General features: G+C 38.6%; 2 protein-coding genes across 3 annotated transcripts in view; both read left to right on the top strand.

Moving 5' to 3' along the window:
* Positions 1 to 3,378, top strand: part of LOC148887058 (V-type proton ATPase 116 kDa subunit a 1-like) — a 36,849-nt gene extending 33,471 nt beyond the window's left edge. Inside the window, exon 21 of the mRNA XM_089014661.1 lies at positions 1,070 to 3,378. Coding sequence (XP_088870787.1) covers positions 1,070 to 1,163 — 94 coding nt within the window. The 3' untranslated portion in view covers positions 1,164 to 3,378. The remainder of the gene's footprint in view (positions 1 to 1,069) is intronic.
* A 999-nt stretch (positions 3,379 to 4,377) lies between these two features.
* Positions 4,378 to 18,510, top strand: rfng (RFNG O-fucosylpeptide 3-beta-N-acetylglucosaminyltransferase). Of its 2 annotated transcripts, none has more exons than XM_089015964.1 (9): positions 4,378 to 4,535; positions 6,037 to 6,591; positions 8,345 to 8,393; positions 8,897 to 8,999; positions 9,078 to 9,231; positions 10,123 to 10,208; positions 11,928 to 12,093; positions 13,329 to 13,414; positions 13,507 to 18,510. In XM_089015964.1, the coding sequence occupies exons 2-9, from the start codon at positions 6,103 to 6,105 to the stop codon at positions 13,580 to 13,582; spliced, it is 1,209 nt and encodes a 402-aa protein (XP_088872090.1). In that variant the 5' UTR covers positions 4,378 to 4,535; positions 6,037 to 6,102; the 3' UTR covers positions 13,583 to 18,510. The 2 variants fall into 2 exon arrangements, with proteins under 2 accessions (XP_088872090.1, XP_088872089.1); XM_089015963.1 differs by having other exon boundaries at positions 4,378 to 4,710.
* The last annotated feature ends 127 nt before the right edge of the window (positions 18,511 to 18,637 follow it).

The following is an 18,637-nucleotide window of genomic DNA, read 5'->3' as shown; positions in this document are numbered from 1 at the left end:
GCCACACGTAGCAATGGTCGACTTAGCGTACTGGTACTGGGACGCAAAGTCAAATACAGTGAGACCAACTTACAAACACCTCAACTTACAAACTTTTTGTCTTACAAACGTCAAATTTATGAAAATTAAACCTTATAATAGGCACTATTTTCATAATACACACCCACCACGGTTGGCGGAGTGATCTTCGGCGGAAGCACACGACCGAACAGCACCAGAGGTTAAGTTACCAACAGTCGTCATGTAATGCGCCTCTCTTTCCAAACAGCAATTCCCTTTGACCTTCGACCTCCAACGCCATTCCATCAAGCCATAAATGACCATCACAAATGTAAATAAAGTGACTTTATGATACAATGCAGTGTATTTCTTTCATTGCAATACAATAGCACATTTATTATACATAGAATAAGGTATGTTGTGTGTAGTTTTAAGGCTTATTTATTTGAAAAGGATATTTTATGGAAACCCGGGAACGGATTATTCCCATTTTAATGGTTTCCTATGGGAATTTTTTTTTGAGATACACACTTTTCGTCTTACACACTCTGTCTGGGAACCAATTAAGTTCGTAAATTGAGGTCTCACTGTATTTCCCATTTGCTATCTATTAGCTGTCTAACTATCTAGCTAGCTATCTATTAATTATCTATTAGCTAGCTAGCTAACTTGATCTATTTGAATTATTCCCGGCTGATCTATTAGTTTTCTATTCGCTAGCTAGCCAACTTGATCTATTTGAGTTAATCCCGGTTGAACGGGGGTCACCGTTGCTGGCTACCTAGTTAGCTAACTATTTGCTATCGATTTGCTGTCTAACTAGCTAGCTAGCTATATATTAGTTATCTATTAGCTAGCTAGCTAACTTGATCTATTTGTGTTTTTCCCGGTTGAGTGAACGCTGGCGCATGTGGCTGCCGCTGCTCACCCACAGAAAAACTGATCCTGTGTCTGTAAAGTGACCATTATTATTATTATTATTATTATTATTATTATTATTATTATTTTCCCACATGCAGGATTGATACAAATTTCCACATGCTTATTCCACTCAATTCTTTTTTTTTAGGGTGGAATTCCAGAATAAGTTTTATTCCGGCCAAGGCTTCAAGTTTGTCCCCTTTTCATTCGAGAGCATCCTGGATGGAAGATTTGACGAATGATCATCTGGAGTCGAAACTTCTTTCTTCCTATCGGCGTGAACGTGCGTGAACCCTCGTGCAAACCTCTGTGTCCCTCTAGTGGCATTCCAAAAAAACCTTGATTGTGTACTGTGGTAGAAACAAGTCTAGTTATTTGAAAGCATTTCAAGACACTGGAAGTCATTGTGCTAGCTATCGTGTACACCCCCTGTCTCGCAGAATTTCCTGTTGATTATTATTTTTTTTTTTGAAAGCTTCAGTGAGGATTGTGAACTAAGGTTTAATTTCCTGTTGTGAGTCTAAATCCTCCACTTTTTCAAGTACAAAATGTCCGTGGACAACTTTCAACTTCAAAGCTGTGGAAAAACTCACTTTATGGAAATAACCACAAGACCAGAAAGCGTCTGTTTGACTGGCACCGTATTCATCCAATCGTCTCTTGTATTGAAAACTTGCGCAAATGGAATTGGGCAGTACAAGGAAGCACGTGAAGGGATTAGCTATCTGCTAGCTAGCTAGCTAACAGATATCTAGATCTATCTGTGTATTTAATAGTGACATTCAGTGTATTAGCTAACTAACTAGCTAGCTAGGTATTAGCTATAGAGCTATCTAGGTGGCTAGCTATATAGCTAGCTATCTGAAGGGATAAGCTATCTGTTGACTATCTATTAGCTATCTGCTAGCTAGCATGCTAGCAGATATCTAGATCCATCTGTGTATTTAATAGTGACATTCAGTGTATGAGCTAACTAACTAACTAACTAGCTAGCTAGCTAGCCATTAGATATAGAGCTACCTAGGTGGCTAGCTAGCTTTCTATCTATCTGAGTTACTTCCGGGTTGAGTGAACGCTGGCGCGTGTGGCTGCCGCTGCTCACCCTCAGAAAAACTGATCCTGTGACTGTTAAGTGACCTTGAGAGTTTTGAAAGGCGCTCAAAAATGAAATGTATTATTATTATTATTATTATTATTATTATTATTTTGGGATAGTGGTGTATAATGGAATTATATCAGTTCCCAGTAAGCAAAACAATAGCAGTTGACAAATTAAAGTTGCTCTTAATTAGCTACTACAGTTTATCATGTCATCAGGTTACAGAGTGCACGAAAGGGTTAATAACAGCAAAAAAATTGGTGTAATAGGAAGGATCCCTTTGATAGCTACATTATATCCAGGATTAATTGTTATATTTGTTTGGGAAGCTACTTGTCATCTCAATGTTATTTTCCTGCAAAAAGTATACATATATCGTCCGTGTAGTTGTTTTCATGTTTTAATGAGAAGAAAATGATCTCTGACAAGATTGAGTATTTCCTATTGTCTCCTGCATGTCGTCTGTATAATAATAAGAATCCACCGCATATAGCTATATTTTACGTTTTAAGACACGCTCTGAATATTCAGGAAGTCTTGTTTTTGAGTTGGTGATGAGTCCGTACGTGACGTAATGAAAGGACCGCCCCCTGACCGAAAAAAAAAAAAAACACATTGTAGCAGTCCTTCCATCACATCAATGGATTTTGCTATACATGTTTGGTCTGAGAACCGTGGTGCACCCAAAAGCAGACAGAAGAGGGCATCCAAGCTCCATATAAGGAATTTATCAGCCTGTGGAAGCGGAGGTGGCCACTGGAGGTCGCCATTTTGTTCCTCTTTTTTTTGGGGTGAGAGATTTCCCACCCCAATGTTGCCTCAAAATGGCACATATAATTATTTAATCGATTGCAAACATGTATGCTTTCCTCTTCAGAACTATGTGAATCATATTCATAACTGGATGTGTAACAAGAAAACATATTCTCCGAATCTGAAGCCATTGTTTGGATTCTCCAGCAATGCAAGACGTCTTGGTGTGACGTCACAAACTGGGGGCGGGACTTTCTGAAAATTTTGGGTATTTTAGATGCTATCAAACGTTTTTCTGACATCGGTTGTCCTTTAAGATTATGAAATAAAAACGGCAACTTTATGGTGAGTCTGTCCATCTGTAGCATTCATACACCCAGCAATTATGTTGATTATTTAATGGAAAACTGTTTTAGATAGAGCAACAGAAATCAAAATGTGATGAATGTGTATTGCTTATGAGAGATAATATATTGCCATTGTTGTTTTGTGGCTCCTTCTGGTAATATGTGTTAATGTGGGACACCAAAAATGTCAAACTTTATTGGTTAATGTGCCAGTGTGATTGTGATGTGATCAATAAAGATTTGGGTTTTAAATGTTGATGTTTTTTTACGTCGTGTTTATTGTTGTTTTTTCTTAGATAGATAGATAGATAGATAGATAGATAGATAGATAGATAGATAGATAGATAGATAGATAGATAGATAGATAGATAGATAGATAGATAGATAGCTATTAGCTATCTATTGGCTTGCTAGCTAGCTTTCTATCTATTTGTCTTACTATCCTGTTTGAGTTACTTCCGGGTTGAGTGAACGCTGGCGCTTGTGGCTGCCACTGCTCACCCACAGAAAAACCCCTGATTCTATTAGTGCCGTCAGATAAAATGTACAAGTACATTATTTTGTCTTCACTTTTAAAACAATAAGTGTGCCTTGTAGCTATCTAGCTGGCTAGCTAGCTATGTAACTGGCTATTTATTAGCTACATGGCTATCTAGCTAGTCAGCTAACTGTCTAGCTGGCTATCTATTAGCTATCTGCGAGCTAGCTAGCTAGCTTTCTATCTATTTGAGTTACTTCTGGGTTGAATGAACGCTGGCGCATGTGGCTGCCGCTGCTCACCCGCATAAAAAAACCATCCTGCGACTGTAAAGTGACCTTGAGAGTTTTGAAAGGTACTCATAAATGACATTTATTATTATTATGATTAATATTTGTTTTTATGTGCAGTTACAGTATCAACAGGAAGTAGTATAGTAGAAAAAATATAAATATACTGTCGCAACAAAAATCATTCTGTAACATTTGATATGAAAGTCATGCAACTTAGCCCTTCTTAAATAACTCAAATAACTAACTTGAATTATCGAGTTTGAAAATTATTTTGTTACATGGTGTTTAACGTCGAAAAACTAATATAATTAACTTCAATTATTAATATTCAATTGAAAAACCTTCATTTAATGTATTTAATTTCGATTTCATTCCACTGTGAATTATTAATCATTTCGTCCTACATTTCATACACGAATCTTTTATTTTGAAAGGTCTACCGGAAAATGTACATATTATCACGGAAACTTGTTACAAATACCGATACTCACTGGAGTGGACAACAAACCTAACAAGAGAAACTTTGTTTTTGTCCTCATGGAAAATCATATTCACTTGAAATTACAATATTTTATCAGCACAGGTGATCAAGACAACTGTTGGATATTTTAAAGCTTCATCGAACACTAATTGGAAGTCGAACGGTAGCGAGAAAATCGCCTCATCTGCAAACTTTGTCGCGCTCTGTGACGGTTTTCTACTAAGCTAACTTGGCTAATTGTTGGAGTTAAAATTCCACATTTGTATTTATTTTCTTGGGTGGCACTGGCCCTAAAGCGTCTCATTGCGGATCTCAGATGTATCATCCAATATTTCATTGTAAGTTTTTGTTTAAAGTAGAGCAACTACCTGGCTTTGTGTTAGGCCTTTCTGTCGTGGTAAAAAAAAAAATATATATTCAAAAGTGAAGGTTTTGCATCGGTGCATTGAATACGTACTTCAACTCAACGCTAACTTTCCAGTAACTTCAACGTTTTCAATTCAAATGAACATTTGTAAATTGATTACTATAAACGACAATATTCACCATTTAGGTGTGATTGACAATTTGATGAATTTTGCTGTTCTAAACGGAAGTTTAAACCGATTAAATGCTTAAAATTAGGATTGTCCTAATAGTGTTCATTATGCAGATCAAAATCAGAATCATCTTTATTGCCAAGTACAGTGAACTTAATTGGTTCCCAGAAACTGTGTGCAAGGCGAAGTGTGTCTTCCAAACGTTAATTTCCCATAGGAAACCATTAAAAACGAGAGTAATCCGTTTCCAGGTCCCCATAAAACGTAATTTTCGACTAAATAAGTCTTGAAACAACACAAAATATTCCGTATTTTATGTATAATAAATGTGTTATTGTATTGTAATTAAAGAAATAAACTGTACTGTTAAATAAAGTTGTTTTATTTACCTTTGTGATAATCGTTGATGTAGTTGCTGTGCTTTCTCGGCGATAATACCCTCACTCACACTGTCCCCTACGAGCTGCTTTTCGTTCATCCAAATCAACAAAAGTTTTTCAACCTCTTGTATTGTTTAATGAGACCGTTGCTTAGACAACACAGAAGCACCCTTAGCCACACGTAGCAATGGTCGACTTAGCATACTGGTACTGGGACGCTAAGTCACACAAAGGCCCACCTCGTTTGGGTTTTTCGATGATCTCCTTCTCCTCAACCGTAATTTTCTTTTGTGTCTTCTTCGACTTAACACTAACCTGCGACGGGGTCTTTTTCAGTCCCATAATAGTAAAAGTATCCTCGATAACAAACCATGTCTGCACTCAAAGAAAGAGCGTGACAAAAAATTTACGCGCCAGCCACCGTGGCGCTACGTGTGTTTTTCCCGAAAACTAGTTTGTATGCTAAAGCGTTCGTAAGCCGAGGTATCGCTGTATGTAGAACACACAAGGAATTTGTCTCCGCTGGAACACGCTGCACTAGTATCAAGAAAAATGGAGGCACTATACAGATAGGACGCTGACTGTGACAAATGTAAATCCATGTTGTCAATATGTTTTATGGGATTTCTGACAAATTGTGTATTAGTCGTAAGTGAATGCATCACATTTGTATGTGGTACTCTACTGGAAACGCAGCATCATGCTACTACTGTACGCCTAACATTGAATACCTCCGCTGTTGCAGAATTCAGTGTGATGGAGTGAGAATGGGACGAGGCGGCGTCGAAAGCGACTTCAGCCCTGGAGGCTGATGCACGTTTTCCATCGGCCCGCCAGAATGCACATAGCATCTGTTGGCGTCAGTAAGGTCGGCTTCCTGTTTTCCCTTGCGCTCTGCGGCCTCCTCTTGTTGCTCATCCCTGCTCTCCAACCCACGGGCCGCCAGTTAGACCTGCCACAGCCTAGACCTCAAGTGAGGACCTCATCATCCCCTTTACAGCACAGTACAGACGTTTCTGATTCTACTGGGGACACAGAAAGGTTGACGGGGTTAAATATTAGCTCGGAAGGGATGAATGGTACCGTAGAGACGAAACCTTTTGAGAATGACGACTACAAGGAGACATACTCTGAAAAACATACTCTGCCTCAAGGACAAACGCAAATACTTCCGGGACCTGGATCACGTGACGCACTGGAATTAAAGGACATTTTTATTGCGGTTAAAACCACCAGGAAGTACCACAAATCCAGAGTAGAGCTTCTGATTCAGACCTGGATATCTCAGGCCAAAGAACAGGTGAGAATAACGTTTGTGTTACGGAAATACAGTGATACCTCTGCTTACGAACGCTTTAGCTAACGAACGTTGAATTCGCGAGAAGATAATCTTGGCATACAAACTATTTTTTGGGAAACACACGGAGCGCCACAATGAGCGATGTGTCGTTCGCTAACGAGCCGGTTCTTGGAGCTCCTGAAATGGCAGACGTTTTTTTTTTCCCCCTCCATTCCCCGCCCCCAGTTTTCGCTTAAAGCCACGCGTGATTGGTCACACACGAAAGAGAAACGACAGAGCTTGAAAAAAAAGTGAAATGGTGAGAAAATGGATCGAAAACTTGATTTTTGTTTCAACTTGTGTAGAAACTTGAGTGTAGACTGCAAGGTTAAAATATCCCATTAATCAGGCTCCACAAGCCATCTGTACAATTTGAAGACAACATACAAGCAAGGAAACCAGCTATTAAGGAAGTTTCTAGTGTGTCTGCCTGCATCTGTTGCTGTTGCAATATCACAACTTCTAAGATGTACAACACAGATCTCCTTGATGCAAAAAGCTATCCATTCCATCAAGCCATCAACGACCATCACAAAGGTAAATAAAACCACTTTATTATACAGTACCGTTTGTTTCTTTAATTACAATACACACTAAGGGATATTGTGTGTAGTTTTAAAGGACAACCGACGTCTCCGGACATGTTGTGGCCATAATTTGTGAAATGGCTTCAAATGACTTCTATTGAGCGTATTTTAATAAGATTCCACCGCATATAGCTATATTTTACGTTTTAAGACTCGCTCTGAATATTCAGGAAGTCTTTTTTTTGAGTTGGTGACGAGTCCGTACGTGACGTCAGGAAAGGACCGCCCACTGACCGAAAAAAGACACATTGTAGCAGTCCTTCATCAACGTCAATGGATTTTGCTGTACATGTTTGGTCTGAGAACCGTGTTGCACCCAAAAGCCGCCAGAAGAGGGACTCCAAGCTCCATATAAGGAATTTATCAGCCTGTGGAAGCGGAGGTGGCCACTGGAGGTCGCCATTTTGTGCCTCTTTTTTTTGGGGTGAGAGATTTTCCCCCAATGTTGCCTCAAAATGGCACATATAATTCTTTAATCGATTGCAAACATGTATGCTTCCCTCTTCAGAACTATTTCAATCATATTCATAACTGGATGTGTAACAAGAATTATGAATTAAGAACATATTCTCCGAATCTGAAGCCATTGTTTGGATTCTCCAGCAATGCAAGACGTCTTTGCGTGACGTCACGAACTGGGGGCGGGACTTTCTGAAAATGCCCAATTCGCAGCTCAATTTTTTTGCAGATTTTGGACACTTTAAGTCATTTTTATTGGTGTTTTGCATTTGAATAAAAATATCATACTTCGTGTTTTGGGTATTTTAGATGCTATAAAACGTTTTCCTGATGTCAGTTAAAAACCAAAAAAGTGACGTCGGTTGCCCTTTAAGGGTTAATTAGTTGAAAATTATGTTTTATGAGGACCTGGGCACGGATTATTCTCATTTTAATGGTTTCCTATGGGAAATTAATGTTTGGAATACACACTTTTCACGAACGGATTATTCTCATTTTAATGGTTTCCTATGGGAAAATAATGTTTGGAATACACACTTTTCACCTTACACACACTTTCTGGGAACCAACCAAGTTCGTAAGCCAAGGTTATCACTGTACAACTAACTTCCACCACACACATTGTGCCGTTTGAGAAGTTTTCAACATTGCGTCTTTGTCTCTTTCAGACCTTTTTATTCTCAGATAGTGAAGACAAAGACCTGCAGATGAGAACAGGTAATTATGCCCTAACTATTAACAAAATGAGAATTATGGGATGAAAAACGGACATATTTTAGCCATTATGTTTCATTTACCCTGTAACCAACAGGTGTCAAAGTCAAGGCCCAGGGGCCAAATCTGGCCCGCCACGTCATTGTATTCGGCCCACGAACGTAAATCAAGCATGTCAAGTGCCATGAAAATCCAAACCTACATTTCAAGTTATCTTATATGAACAACAATAACAGTCATTATTCTTGATTTGAGATTTGAAAACTAGTAATTCGTCAATTTATTTTGTGCTCTGTATGTAATATGCGGATTGGATTCAATTCCCAAAATTCATAACGGCCTTTGAGAGGAAACCGTAACCGCGGCAAAAAATGACTTTGACACCACTGTTTTAACCCGATATCATAAAGTGCCCACCGGAGTAATTTTTGTCCCCTGAAATAAGATGACTTGATGTTTTTAGAAAGAAATGACCGTCTTGTTTTTTTGCTTTTTATTATTAATAGGTGCGAATATTATGAACACCAACTGCTCCGCGGCTCACACGCGACAGGCTCTTTGCTGCAAGATGTCTGTCGAGTATGACAAATTCATTGAATCTCAAAAGAAGTGAGTTATCGTTCGTACCTCTGAGAATCACACCTGAACACACACACAGTTTGTCGAAGAATATTTTGTGTGCTGCAGGTGGTTTTGTCATGTCGACGATGACAACTACGTCATCCTACCTAGCCTGTTGCAACTGCTGTCTTCTTATCACCACAGTCAAGATGTTTATCTTGGTCGGCCCAGCCTCGATCACCCCGTAGAGGCTGCAGAAAGGGTCAAGAGCAACGGAATGGTCAGTAACTAGAATTTAAGTTGCTAAGCTACCGTATTTTCCGGGTTATAAATCGCTGCGGCGCGTATCGTGAAGGCGCTCAAGGCGATAGTGATGATAGTGGACTTGGGGGAAGCATCCATCACCACAGCTTGCCCTCCCACAAACCAACTTCATCTTGTCAACCGTCGAGACCTTCAAGTTCCTGGGAATCACACTCTCCCAAGACATTGGATGTACAGTGAGGCCTCAATTTACAAACTTAATTGGTTGCCAGACAAAGTGTGTAAGGCTAAAAGTGTGTATCTCAAAAAAAAAATTCCCATAGGAAACCATTAAAATGGGAATAATCCGTTCCCGGGTTTCCATAAAATATACTTTTCAACTAAATACGCCTTAAAACTACACACAACATACCTTATTCTATGTATAATAAATGTGCGTATTGTATTGTAATGAAAGAAATACACTGAATTGTATCATAAAGTCACTTTATTTACATTTGTGATTGTCATTTATGGCTTGATGGAATGGTGTTGGAGGTCAAAGGGAATTGCTGTTTGGAAAGAGAGGCGCATTACATAATTAAAGAAATAAACTGTGCTGTAAAATAAAGTTTTATTGACCTTTTTGATGGTCGTTGATGGCTTATGGAAGGAGAGTCACCTTCCATAAGGACTGTCACTAACTTAACCTCTGGTGCTGTTCGCTCGTGTGCTTCCCCCGAAGATCACTACGCCAGCCGTGGTGGGTGTGTATTATGAAAATAATGCTTATTATAAGGTTTAATTTTTGTAAATCACATTTTGGCCGGAATTTATTGCTTTTTAGTGAAGTGTACTTTATATTAATGGATAAAAAACCGGTTTGTATTTGATTTAAAAATGCAATCATTTTTTTTTTTCATTTCAGGTGTCAGTCAAGTTCTGGTTTGCAACAGGTGGGGCGGGTTTCTGTATCAGCCGCGGTTTGGCACTGAAAATGAGTCCGTGGGCCAGGTAGGTCCTGTTTTTTTCCGCATCAAGCAGTTTTTTTAATTTTGTTTTACTGTACAGTGATACCTTGACTTACGAACTTAATTGGTTCCCTGAGAGAGTGTGTAAGGCGAAAAGTGTGTATCCCAAAAATTAATTTCCCATAGGAAACCATTAAAATGAGAATAATCCGTTCCCAGGTCCCCATAAAACATAATTTTCTACTTTCTAATTTTCTAAGCCTTAAAACTACACAAAATATACCCTATTTTATGGATAATAAATGTGCTATGGTATTATAATTAAAGAAATAAATTGGATTGGATTGGATTTTCCTTTATTAGTCTCACAGTGGAGAAATTTACATTTCACAGCAGAAAATTGTACTGTATAATAAAGTCATTTTATTTACCTTTGTGATGGTCGTTGATGGCTTGATGGAATGGAGTGGCCGCTTTCATCAGCATTATACACTTGATGAGGAACGTAGCCTTCTTCTTTTTCACCATCTTGTAGGTGCTTTCTCTGCGATAATTTTACCTAGTTCCTCATCAATTGTGTTCTGTTTAGCTGGGTTAATAGCTTTTTGCATCAAGTGTACAGATGGCTTGTGCGGGTTATTTGTGGAGCCTGATTGATGGGATATTTTAACCTTGCAGTCTACTCTCTGCCTTTGAAATATCAAAGTTGAAACGAGTCCAAATTTCACTGTTTTCTATCCATTGTCTCACTCTGTCGTCTGCCTGTCTCTTTAATGTTTGAACTACCTACCCTCACTGCTGCGTTCTTGACCAATCACGTGGCTTTAACCGAAGACTGGGGGCGGGGAATAGAGGACCAAAACAAGCCAGTTGCCATTTTCTTTTAGGAGAACGGGCTCGTTCACGAACGACACATCACTCATTGTGGCAGCTCTGTGTGTATCTCGAGAAATAGTTTGTATGCCAAGGTAAAATGTTCATAAATTTAACGTTCGTAAACCGAAAAGTTTGTAAGCCAAGGGGTTCATAAACCGAGGTATCACTGTACTCAGGTTTTCCTTACAAACATTGTATTCTTAGATTTAGAAATACAGTGATACCTCAGCTTACGAACTTAATTGGTTCCCAGAAAGTGTGCATAAGGCAAAAAGTTTGTCTGCCAAAAATTTATTTCCCATAAGAAACCATTAATAATTAGAATAATCCGTTCCCAGGTCCCCATAAAGCATAATTTTCTACTAAATAAGCCTTAAAACTACACAAAATATACCTTATTTAATGTATAATAAATGTGCTATTGTATTGTAATTAAAGAAATAAACTATACTGTATAATAAAGTCATTTTATTTAACTTCGTTGATGTAGTTGTCTCTTGATGATATTAGAGTGAAGTTGCCGTGCTTTCTCGGCGATAATACCCTCACACACTGTCCCCTGCTAGCTGCTTTTCGTTAATCCAAATCAACAGACGTTTTTCAACCTCTTCTATTGCCTGAGACCGTTGCTTAGACAACACGGAAACACCCTTAGCCACACGTAGCAATGGTCGACTTAGCGTACTGGGACGCGAAGTCACACAAACGCACACTTCGTTCGTGTTTTTCGATGATCTCCTTCTTCTGCTCAAGCGTCATTTTCTTTTGTGTCCTCTTCGCCTTAACACTAGCCTGTGGTGGGGTCTTTTTCGCTCCCATAATAGTAAATGTGCTCCACTCGATAACAAGCCACGTCTGCACTCTAAATTCAATGTTGTGATTTCAGTTTGGGGAATTTCATCAGCACTGCAGAGAAGATCCGCCTCCCGGATGATTGCACCATTGGCTACATTATTGAGGCTCTGTTGGAGGTCCCTTTAATACACACACACCTCTTCCACTCCCATCTGGAACATCTTCCAAAGCTACCCAATGACAGTGTGTTGGAGCAGGTTAGTGCGTTTGTGTTCTTGACCCCGTTCGCATCAAAAGGGAGTGCGTATTTTCAACAGCAAAGTTATCGAAGGAAGAAGAAAGGAAAGGAAGAAGTAGACAAACAAAATAAAGGAGCTGCTGAAAAGGCAGACACTCTTATGGCGCCATCTTGAAGTCAAAAGAAAAAAAATATGACAACACAAAGACAGGTCCCCATAAAACATAATTTTCTACTAAATAAGCCTTAAAACTACACAAAATATACCTTATTTAGCTTGCTGTTTAGCTAAGCAACCTTTTTACAAATTCATGCATTTGCTAACTAGATAGACAGATGCATGTTAACTACTGCTAGCTTGACAAGAATTAGCTTATTAGATAGCCATTTTAGCTAGCTGTTGAGCAAAACAACTTTTTAGAAATACATGTGACCTTGAGTTTTGAAAGGTGCTTATAAATTAAATGTATTATTATTATTACTGTATCTATTACCTCGCTAGCTAGCTTTCTATCTATTTGAGTTACTTCCGGGTTGGGTGAACGCTAACGCGTGGGGCTGCCGCCACTCACCCACAGAAAAGCTTATCCTGTGACTGTAAAGTGACCTTGAGAGTTTTGAAAGGCGCTTATAAATGAAATGTATGATTATTATTACTTTCTGCACCATCTTTGTTGTATGAAGCAGTCTAGATGAAAGAGGAAAGGATCAAAGCGTCCTTTTCACCAGTGGAACAGGGAGGTCATGGCGAAATGTCTGCTACAAGCAAAATGTTGAAAGCAAACACAAAGCTGTAGCATTCATTAACGAAAAGACATTGTCTCACATCTCCTGTCTCTCGTAAATCCGCTTCAATTCCAAGCTGCGACAGTTCCACATTCTTTCTTCCCAATCGTGGGCTCTTCAAGCCACGCATCCATCCAGCTGAACCAAGCGGGGCTGTGAAAATGTTGCCCATTCCAGGCGTACAAAAGCACAATCATCTCAGAGCTGTCCAGCGATGACAGTCAAATGGCACTGACATTCACAAATCAAAAACGGTGCTGGCGTAATCCGTATCTGTTCCACACGACGCAAAGTGGCAAAACAAAACACAAATACAACACAAAAAAAAGCTCATGAAAGCACTTGCTGATGACTGCCTACTCGGGCGCCATCTTGGACGTCTTTATAACGCCGCATGGTCAATGATTAGCGTTCTATCCGAACCTTGAGTTTGAGAAGACCAACTTTTAATTTTTTTCCCCTTAAAAGGTGACGCTGAGCTATGGAGGCTATGAGAATCGCCGGAATGTGGTCAGCATTGTCGGAGGATTTTCACTGGTTGAAGATCCGACAAGGTAAGATGAATGACTAATCCAACACGTTGCTGTTCTTCAGCTCATATATTCGTGAGACGATACATTAACAAGTCACTATTCCAATTCCACAGGTTTAAGACTGTACACTGCCTACTCTATCCGGATACTGACTGGTGTCCAAAGCCTAAACCTCATCATGGAAAGTGACTTCCGTACTACCCTTTTCCCAGCAGATCTAAATTTAAAAACTCAAGCAACCTAAAGTTGCGACTTCCTCAAAGCTTTAATTCAAGCCACGCTCGACCTACCTCATAAAAGTTGATTCATTCGCCAAAAGTCATCCTGAAAACAGAAAAACAAAAATGAATCAGTTGTGGTTCATAGTGTAGAGTATGTGAAGATCCATCTTGGAATCCAACGTCAAATTACACACATTTTCTGCTTGTGATGACTGAAAATTGAAGAAACAATGGCTCGAATGCATAAAACTGAAGTGTTGGAGAAAGGACATACAGTGAGACCTCAACTTACAAACACCTTATCTTACAAACTTTTCGTCTTAAAAACGTCAAATGTATGAAAATTAAACCTTATAATAAGCACTATTTTCATAATACACACCCACCACGGCTGGCGGAGTGATCGTCGGCGGAAGCACACGACCGAACAGCGCTCCAGCCAGCGCTACTTTCCATACGCCCTCTCATTGAATGCACACGTCGATCGCCTCCTTGGAGCTTTTTGCTGATAATTTTACTATGATGGGACCGAAAAAAAAAAACCCACCACAGGCTCATGTTCAGCCCAAGAAGACACAAAATAAAATCACCGTCGCTGAGAAGAATGAGATACAGTAAAGTCTTGTTATATCGATATTCAAGGGAGCCCGAAAAAATATCGATATAACCGGGACTATCGATATATCCGACCCTGTTTGCATGTAATTTTCTCCGCGCGTGCATAGAAATAGTATCGATATAACCGGGACTATCGATATATCCGATATCGATATAACGAGACTTGACTGTAATTGAAAAACACAAACGAGGTGTGCGTTCGTGTGATTTAGTGGCCGAATTTCTTTTTGAGATACACACTTTTCGCCTTACACACTCTGTCTGGGAACCAATTAAGTTCGTAAGTTGAGGTCTCACTGTACAGGTAACATCCGATTTACGACCACCCGTACTTACGACCACGACCGCCGGACAGTGATCCGTGCAGGATGATTTATTAAGAGACAGCACAAAGCGCTGGTCCCAAAAAGAGGACCAGGGGAATAATCAAAAATACCAAAAGGGAAACCCGACCCGCAGACTACGCCAATGGCGAAAAGCAACTTACATGTTACCTGTATTTTGTAGCTTTGTGAGGAGAGCATTTTGGGCTACCGCTAATAAGACTCCAAATGCACTTTCACTTGTTGTGATTATAACCCCCATTTTCAATGAAGTTGGAACGTTGAATGGAAAAAAAACAAATCCAATGGAGGAAATATTCACTCATTTTGAATTTGATGACTGCAGCATATCCTAAAAAAAAAGCTGGAACTAAGACAGTCAATGAATACTCAGAAAAATCAACTGTTTATACATCAACAGGTTCACTGGAAAACAGATAAGACACGATTGGGATGAAAGGAGAAAATATATGTTGGAGCAATTGCTGAGCAAATAATCGAACAGTTTGAAGAAAGTATCTGAATGTACAATTGCAAGGAATTGATATGTGAAGGATATTGAAATGCAGGCCCGGGAATACTTCAGAAAGCCGTCGTCAGTGATCGCAGTTTTTTTGCTACACCTACATGGTCTACCAGTTAAAAGCCTGGAATCAGCAACACCATAAAACACAACAAACAACAAGACCTGATCTTATCTGAGATCCACTGACAGCGGAAAAGTAAGCATATGCGTGTCAAATTGTTTTTGGAAGTCATATCGGACAAAGGATGTTCATCACAGCAAAGTCAGCTTGATTGTCTAATATGCTAATATGCATGACATATACATGTATGTATATACATACAGTACAGATGAAATTAATGTCCTCTCGGACCCAACGTGCATGGCACTTATGTGGCTAAAAAAGACACACAATTGACAACAGACAATGCATGTAATTTCTGAATGTAAAGTGAGGTAATGTCGTATGTAAAGTGAGGTAATGTCGTATGTAAAGTGAGGTAATGTCGTATGTAAAGTGAGGTAGTGTCGTATGTAAAGTGAGGTAGTGTAGTATGTAAATTGACATAGTGTAGTAATGCAAAAAAAAAAAAAAAGTTGAAGTGAGGTCTTACAGAAAAAAAACAAAAAATAGAGTTCAGGATGATAGTACAGCGTGTAGCGTGTACTCAGAGTTCAGTGAGTGTTGCAGTGGGAATGGGCAGGGGGGGCAGGGTTGGGAGGGAGTTGAGTCTCCTGACTGCCTGGTGGCACGTAGTACAACAGCTTGGGTTGGGTTGTCAAACCTCATTTTTTTGCCGCAAGCCACATTGTAGTTACTGTTTCTTCTCGAGTGCCGTTATGAATTTTGGGGAAAAACATTAGAATGTTTCATCTCCTCCACATATTACATACAGCAAGCACAACACATTGATGAATGACTAGTTTTCAAATCCGTTTTTACATTGGACAATTTAAACTCAAACAAAGTGTCAACAATTAGTTGTCAGTTCCCAAAATACTTTTTTCGGTATATGTTGCCAGCATGAAATTCAAAAAGAGTCAAAATGTATTTACACAATGCAGTATATTGTATATTCAAACCAATATACAGTCAGACCTCAACTTACGAAATTAATTGGTTCCCAGAGAGAGTGTGTAAGGCGAAAAGTGTGTATCTCGAAAAAAAAATTCCCATAGGAAACCATTAAAATGGGAATAATCCGTTCCCGGGTTTCCATAAAATATGCTTTTCAACTAAATAAGCCTTAAAACTACACACAACATACCTTATTCTATGTATAGTAAATGTGCTATTGTATTGTAATGAAAGAAATACACTGCATTGTATCATAAAGTCACTTTATTTACATTTGTGATGGTCATTGATGGCTTGATAGAATGGCGTTGGAGGTCAAAGGGAATTGCTGTTTGGAAAGAGAGGCGCATTACATGAGGACTGTAATTAAAGAAATAAACTGTGCTGTAAAATAAAGTTTTATTGACCTTTTTGATGGTCGTTGATGGCTTATGGAAGGAGAGTCACCTTCCATAAGGACTGGTTGGTAACTTAACCTCTGGTGCTGTTCGGTCATGTGCTTCCGCCGAAGATTACTCCGCCAGCCGTGGTGGGTGTGTATTATGAAAATAGTGCTTATTATAAGGTTTAATTTTCATAAATTTGACGTTTGTAAGACGAAAAGTTTGTAAGTTGAGGTCTCACTGTACTGTATTAAAAATTCAGCAGGTATTCAACACAAAGCTCAAACCATATTCATTGTATTTGCAAACACGCTAGCCGCAATAATGCTAGCAAAGCTAGACTGGACATCACACCAAAGCAACCAAACAAAACAAGCTATTAAAAAGACATTTTAAACGCATGAAAGGGTTAATAACTTTTAACCACTATCCCTTCATTATATTAGCTATAAAGCTTTATAACTATCTAGTTAGCTAGCTATCTAGATGACTATCTGTTAGGTATATAGCTATACAGCTAGCTCGCTATCTGTCAAGCTATCTATTAAGACCTAGCTAGCTTTCTTTTAGCTATCTATTAGCTAGCTAGCTTTCTATCTGAGTTACTTAGCTATCTATTAGCTGTCTATTAGCCAGCTAGCTTTCTATCTGAGTTACTTCCGGGTTGAGTGAAGACCTAGCTAGCTATCTATTAGCTAGCTAGCTTCCTATCTGAGTTACTTAGCTATCTATTAGCTGTCTATTAGCCAGCTAGCTTTCTATCTGAGTTACTTCCGGGTTGAGTGAAGACCTAACTAGCTATCTATTAGCTAGCTAGCTTTCTATCCGAGTTACTTCTGGGTTGAGTCAACGCTGGCGCATGTGGCTGCCGCTGCTCACCACAAAGAAACGTATCCAGTGACTAAAGTGACCTTGAGAGTTTTGAAAGGCGCTTATAAATTAAATGGATTATTATTATTATTATTATTATTATTGCACTATTGCTATGTTACAAGTGTAAAAAATGTCTTCTCCAGGTCTATTTTCCACCTAGCAAGATGTTTTTCTTTATTTCGTTCATCTGGTACGCATTTTGCCTGTCTACTATTTAAATATTTGTAAATAGTTATTTTTACAATCCAGTATTTGAATAAATTACTCAAAAAAACTGGGAATGAAGGAAGATAACTCGAAAATGAAATACTGAAGTACCTCGTATGTGTAAAAATGAATTCATGCAGTACTTTTGTTGTGTTTGTTTTTGACTATAAAGTAACAGCAAAACATGCAATATTTTTTTTTAATGTGACATATCTTCATAAATGTCCTCCAGTTGTAAATTTGACATTTGTGTAACGGAGCCACGTTTGTTTTTTGCGCTATTTTGACAGTGCACGTGTGTCGTAGGCCATTCAACGTTAACTATACGTTAACAGGATCAAAGTCCAAATTTGTGTAAATATACAGTTCTTTTAAAATGTACATGATAAATAACCTGGATGTTTTCTTCCCCTTTTTCTCCTTTTTTTTTTACAATTTCAGTGTTGTAGTTAACAGATTCAACTGAACCGATATTTTCATAAAGTTGGATCCATTTTGGCAATTTGATTTGTGCATCTTTATTGGAAAACATTTGCTAAATTTACATTGTGAGATATGTTTATCGATGCAGTGTTAGTTTTCTCTGTACAATATTACCTCTTTGTCAAAAATCAAATTTGATATTAAAGTGTTGGTTGGTTAAAGTTAGAAATTGGATTCAATATCAGCCTTGTCAAAGATGTCATATTTTTTCCAATAATAGCAATCCGAGTTTATTAGCCAGGTGAGTATACAAATTTTAATCTTGTGATTAGGTTTGACAGCTATGGTTAATTTTAAATCACTTCTTTTTTATTTCGATTGTATAATTTTTCACAACGTCTTTGTATACAAACCTCGAATAGCAAATTCAAACGTGTCACTGCAGGTCAGCGTGTGGGACTATTATATGAATAAAGTTTTGTCATTTATTTTAAAAAAAGCGTGGTATGTTTTAAGACCGTCGCCTACAATTATGACTTTCTAAAGCAAAGGTGTCAAACATTTTGCCGAGTGGTATCGTGAGTTTCCTTTCCAGAGATGTTTATCGAACCTC

Source organism: Hippocampus bargibanti, linkage group LG15 (assembly GCF_051943395.1).
Source record: "Hippocampus bargibanti isolate YZ-2025 linkage group LG15, ASM5194339v1, whole genome shotgun sequence".
Classification (NCBI taxonomy): Eukaryota; Metazoa; Chordata; class Actinopteri; order Syngnathiformes; family Syngnathidae; genus Hippocampus; species Hippocampus bargibanti.
This window is presented reverse-complemented; position numbering and strand designations above follow the sequence as displayed.

Coding starts and splice junctions, on each gene's coding strand:
- rfng (XM_089015964.1), top strand. CDS start 6,103: ATGCACGTTTTCCATCGGCCCGCCAGAATGCACATAGCATCTGTTGGC. Junction 9,000..9,077: donor TTCATTGAATCTCAAAAGAA/GTGAGTTATCGT, acceptor TGTGTGCTGCAG/GTGGTTTTGTCATGTCGACG. Junction 9,232..10,122: donor GGGTCAAGAGCAACGGAATG/GTCAGTAACTAG, acceptor TTTTCATTTCAG/GTGTCAGTCAAGTTCTGGTT.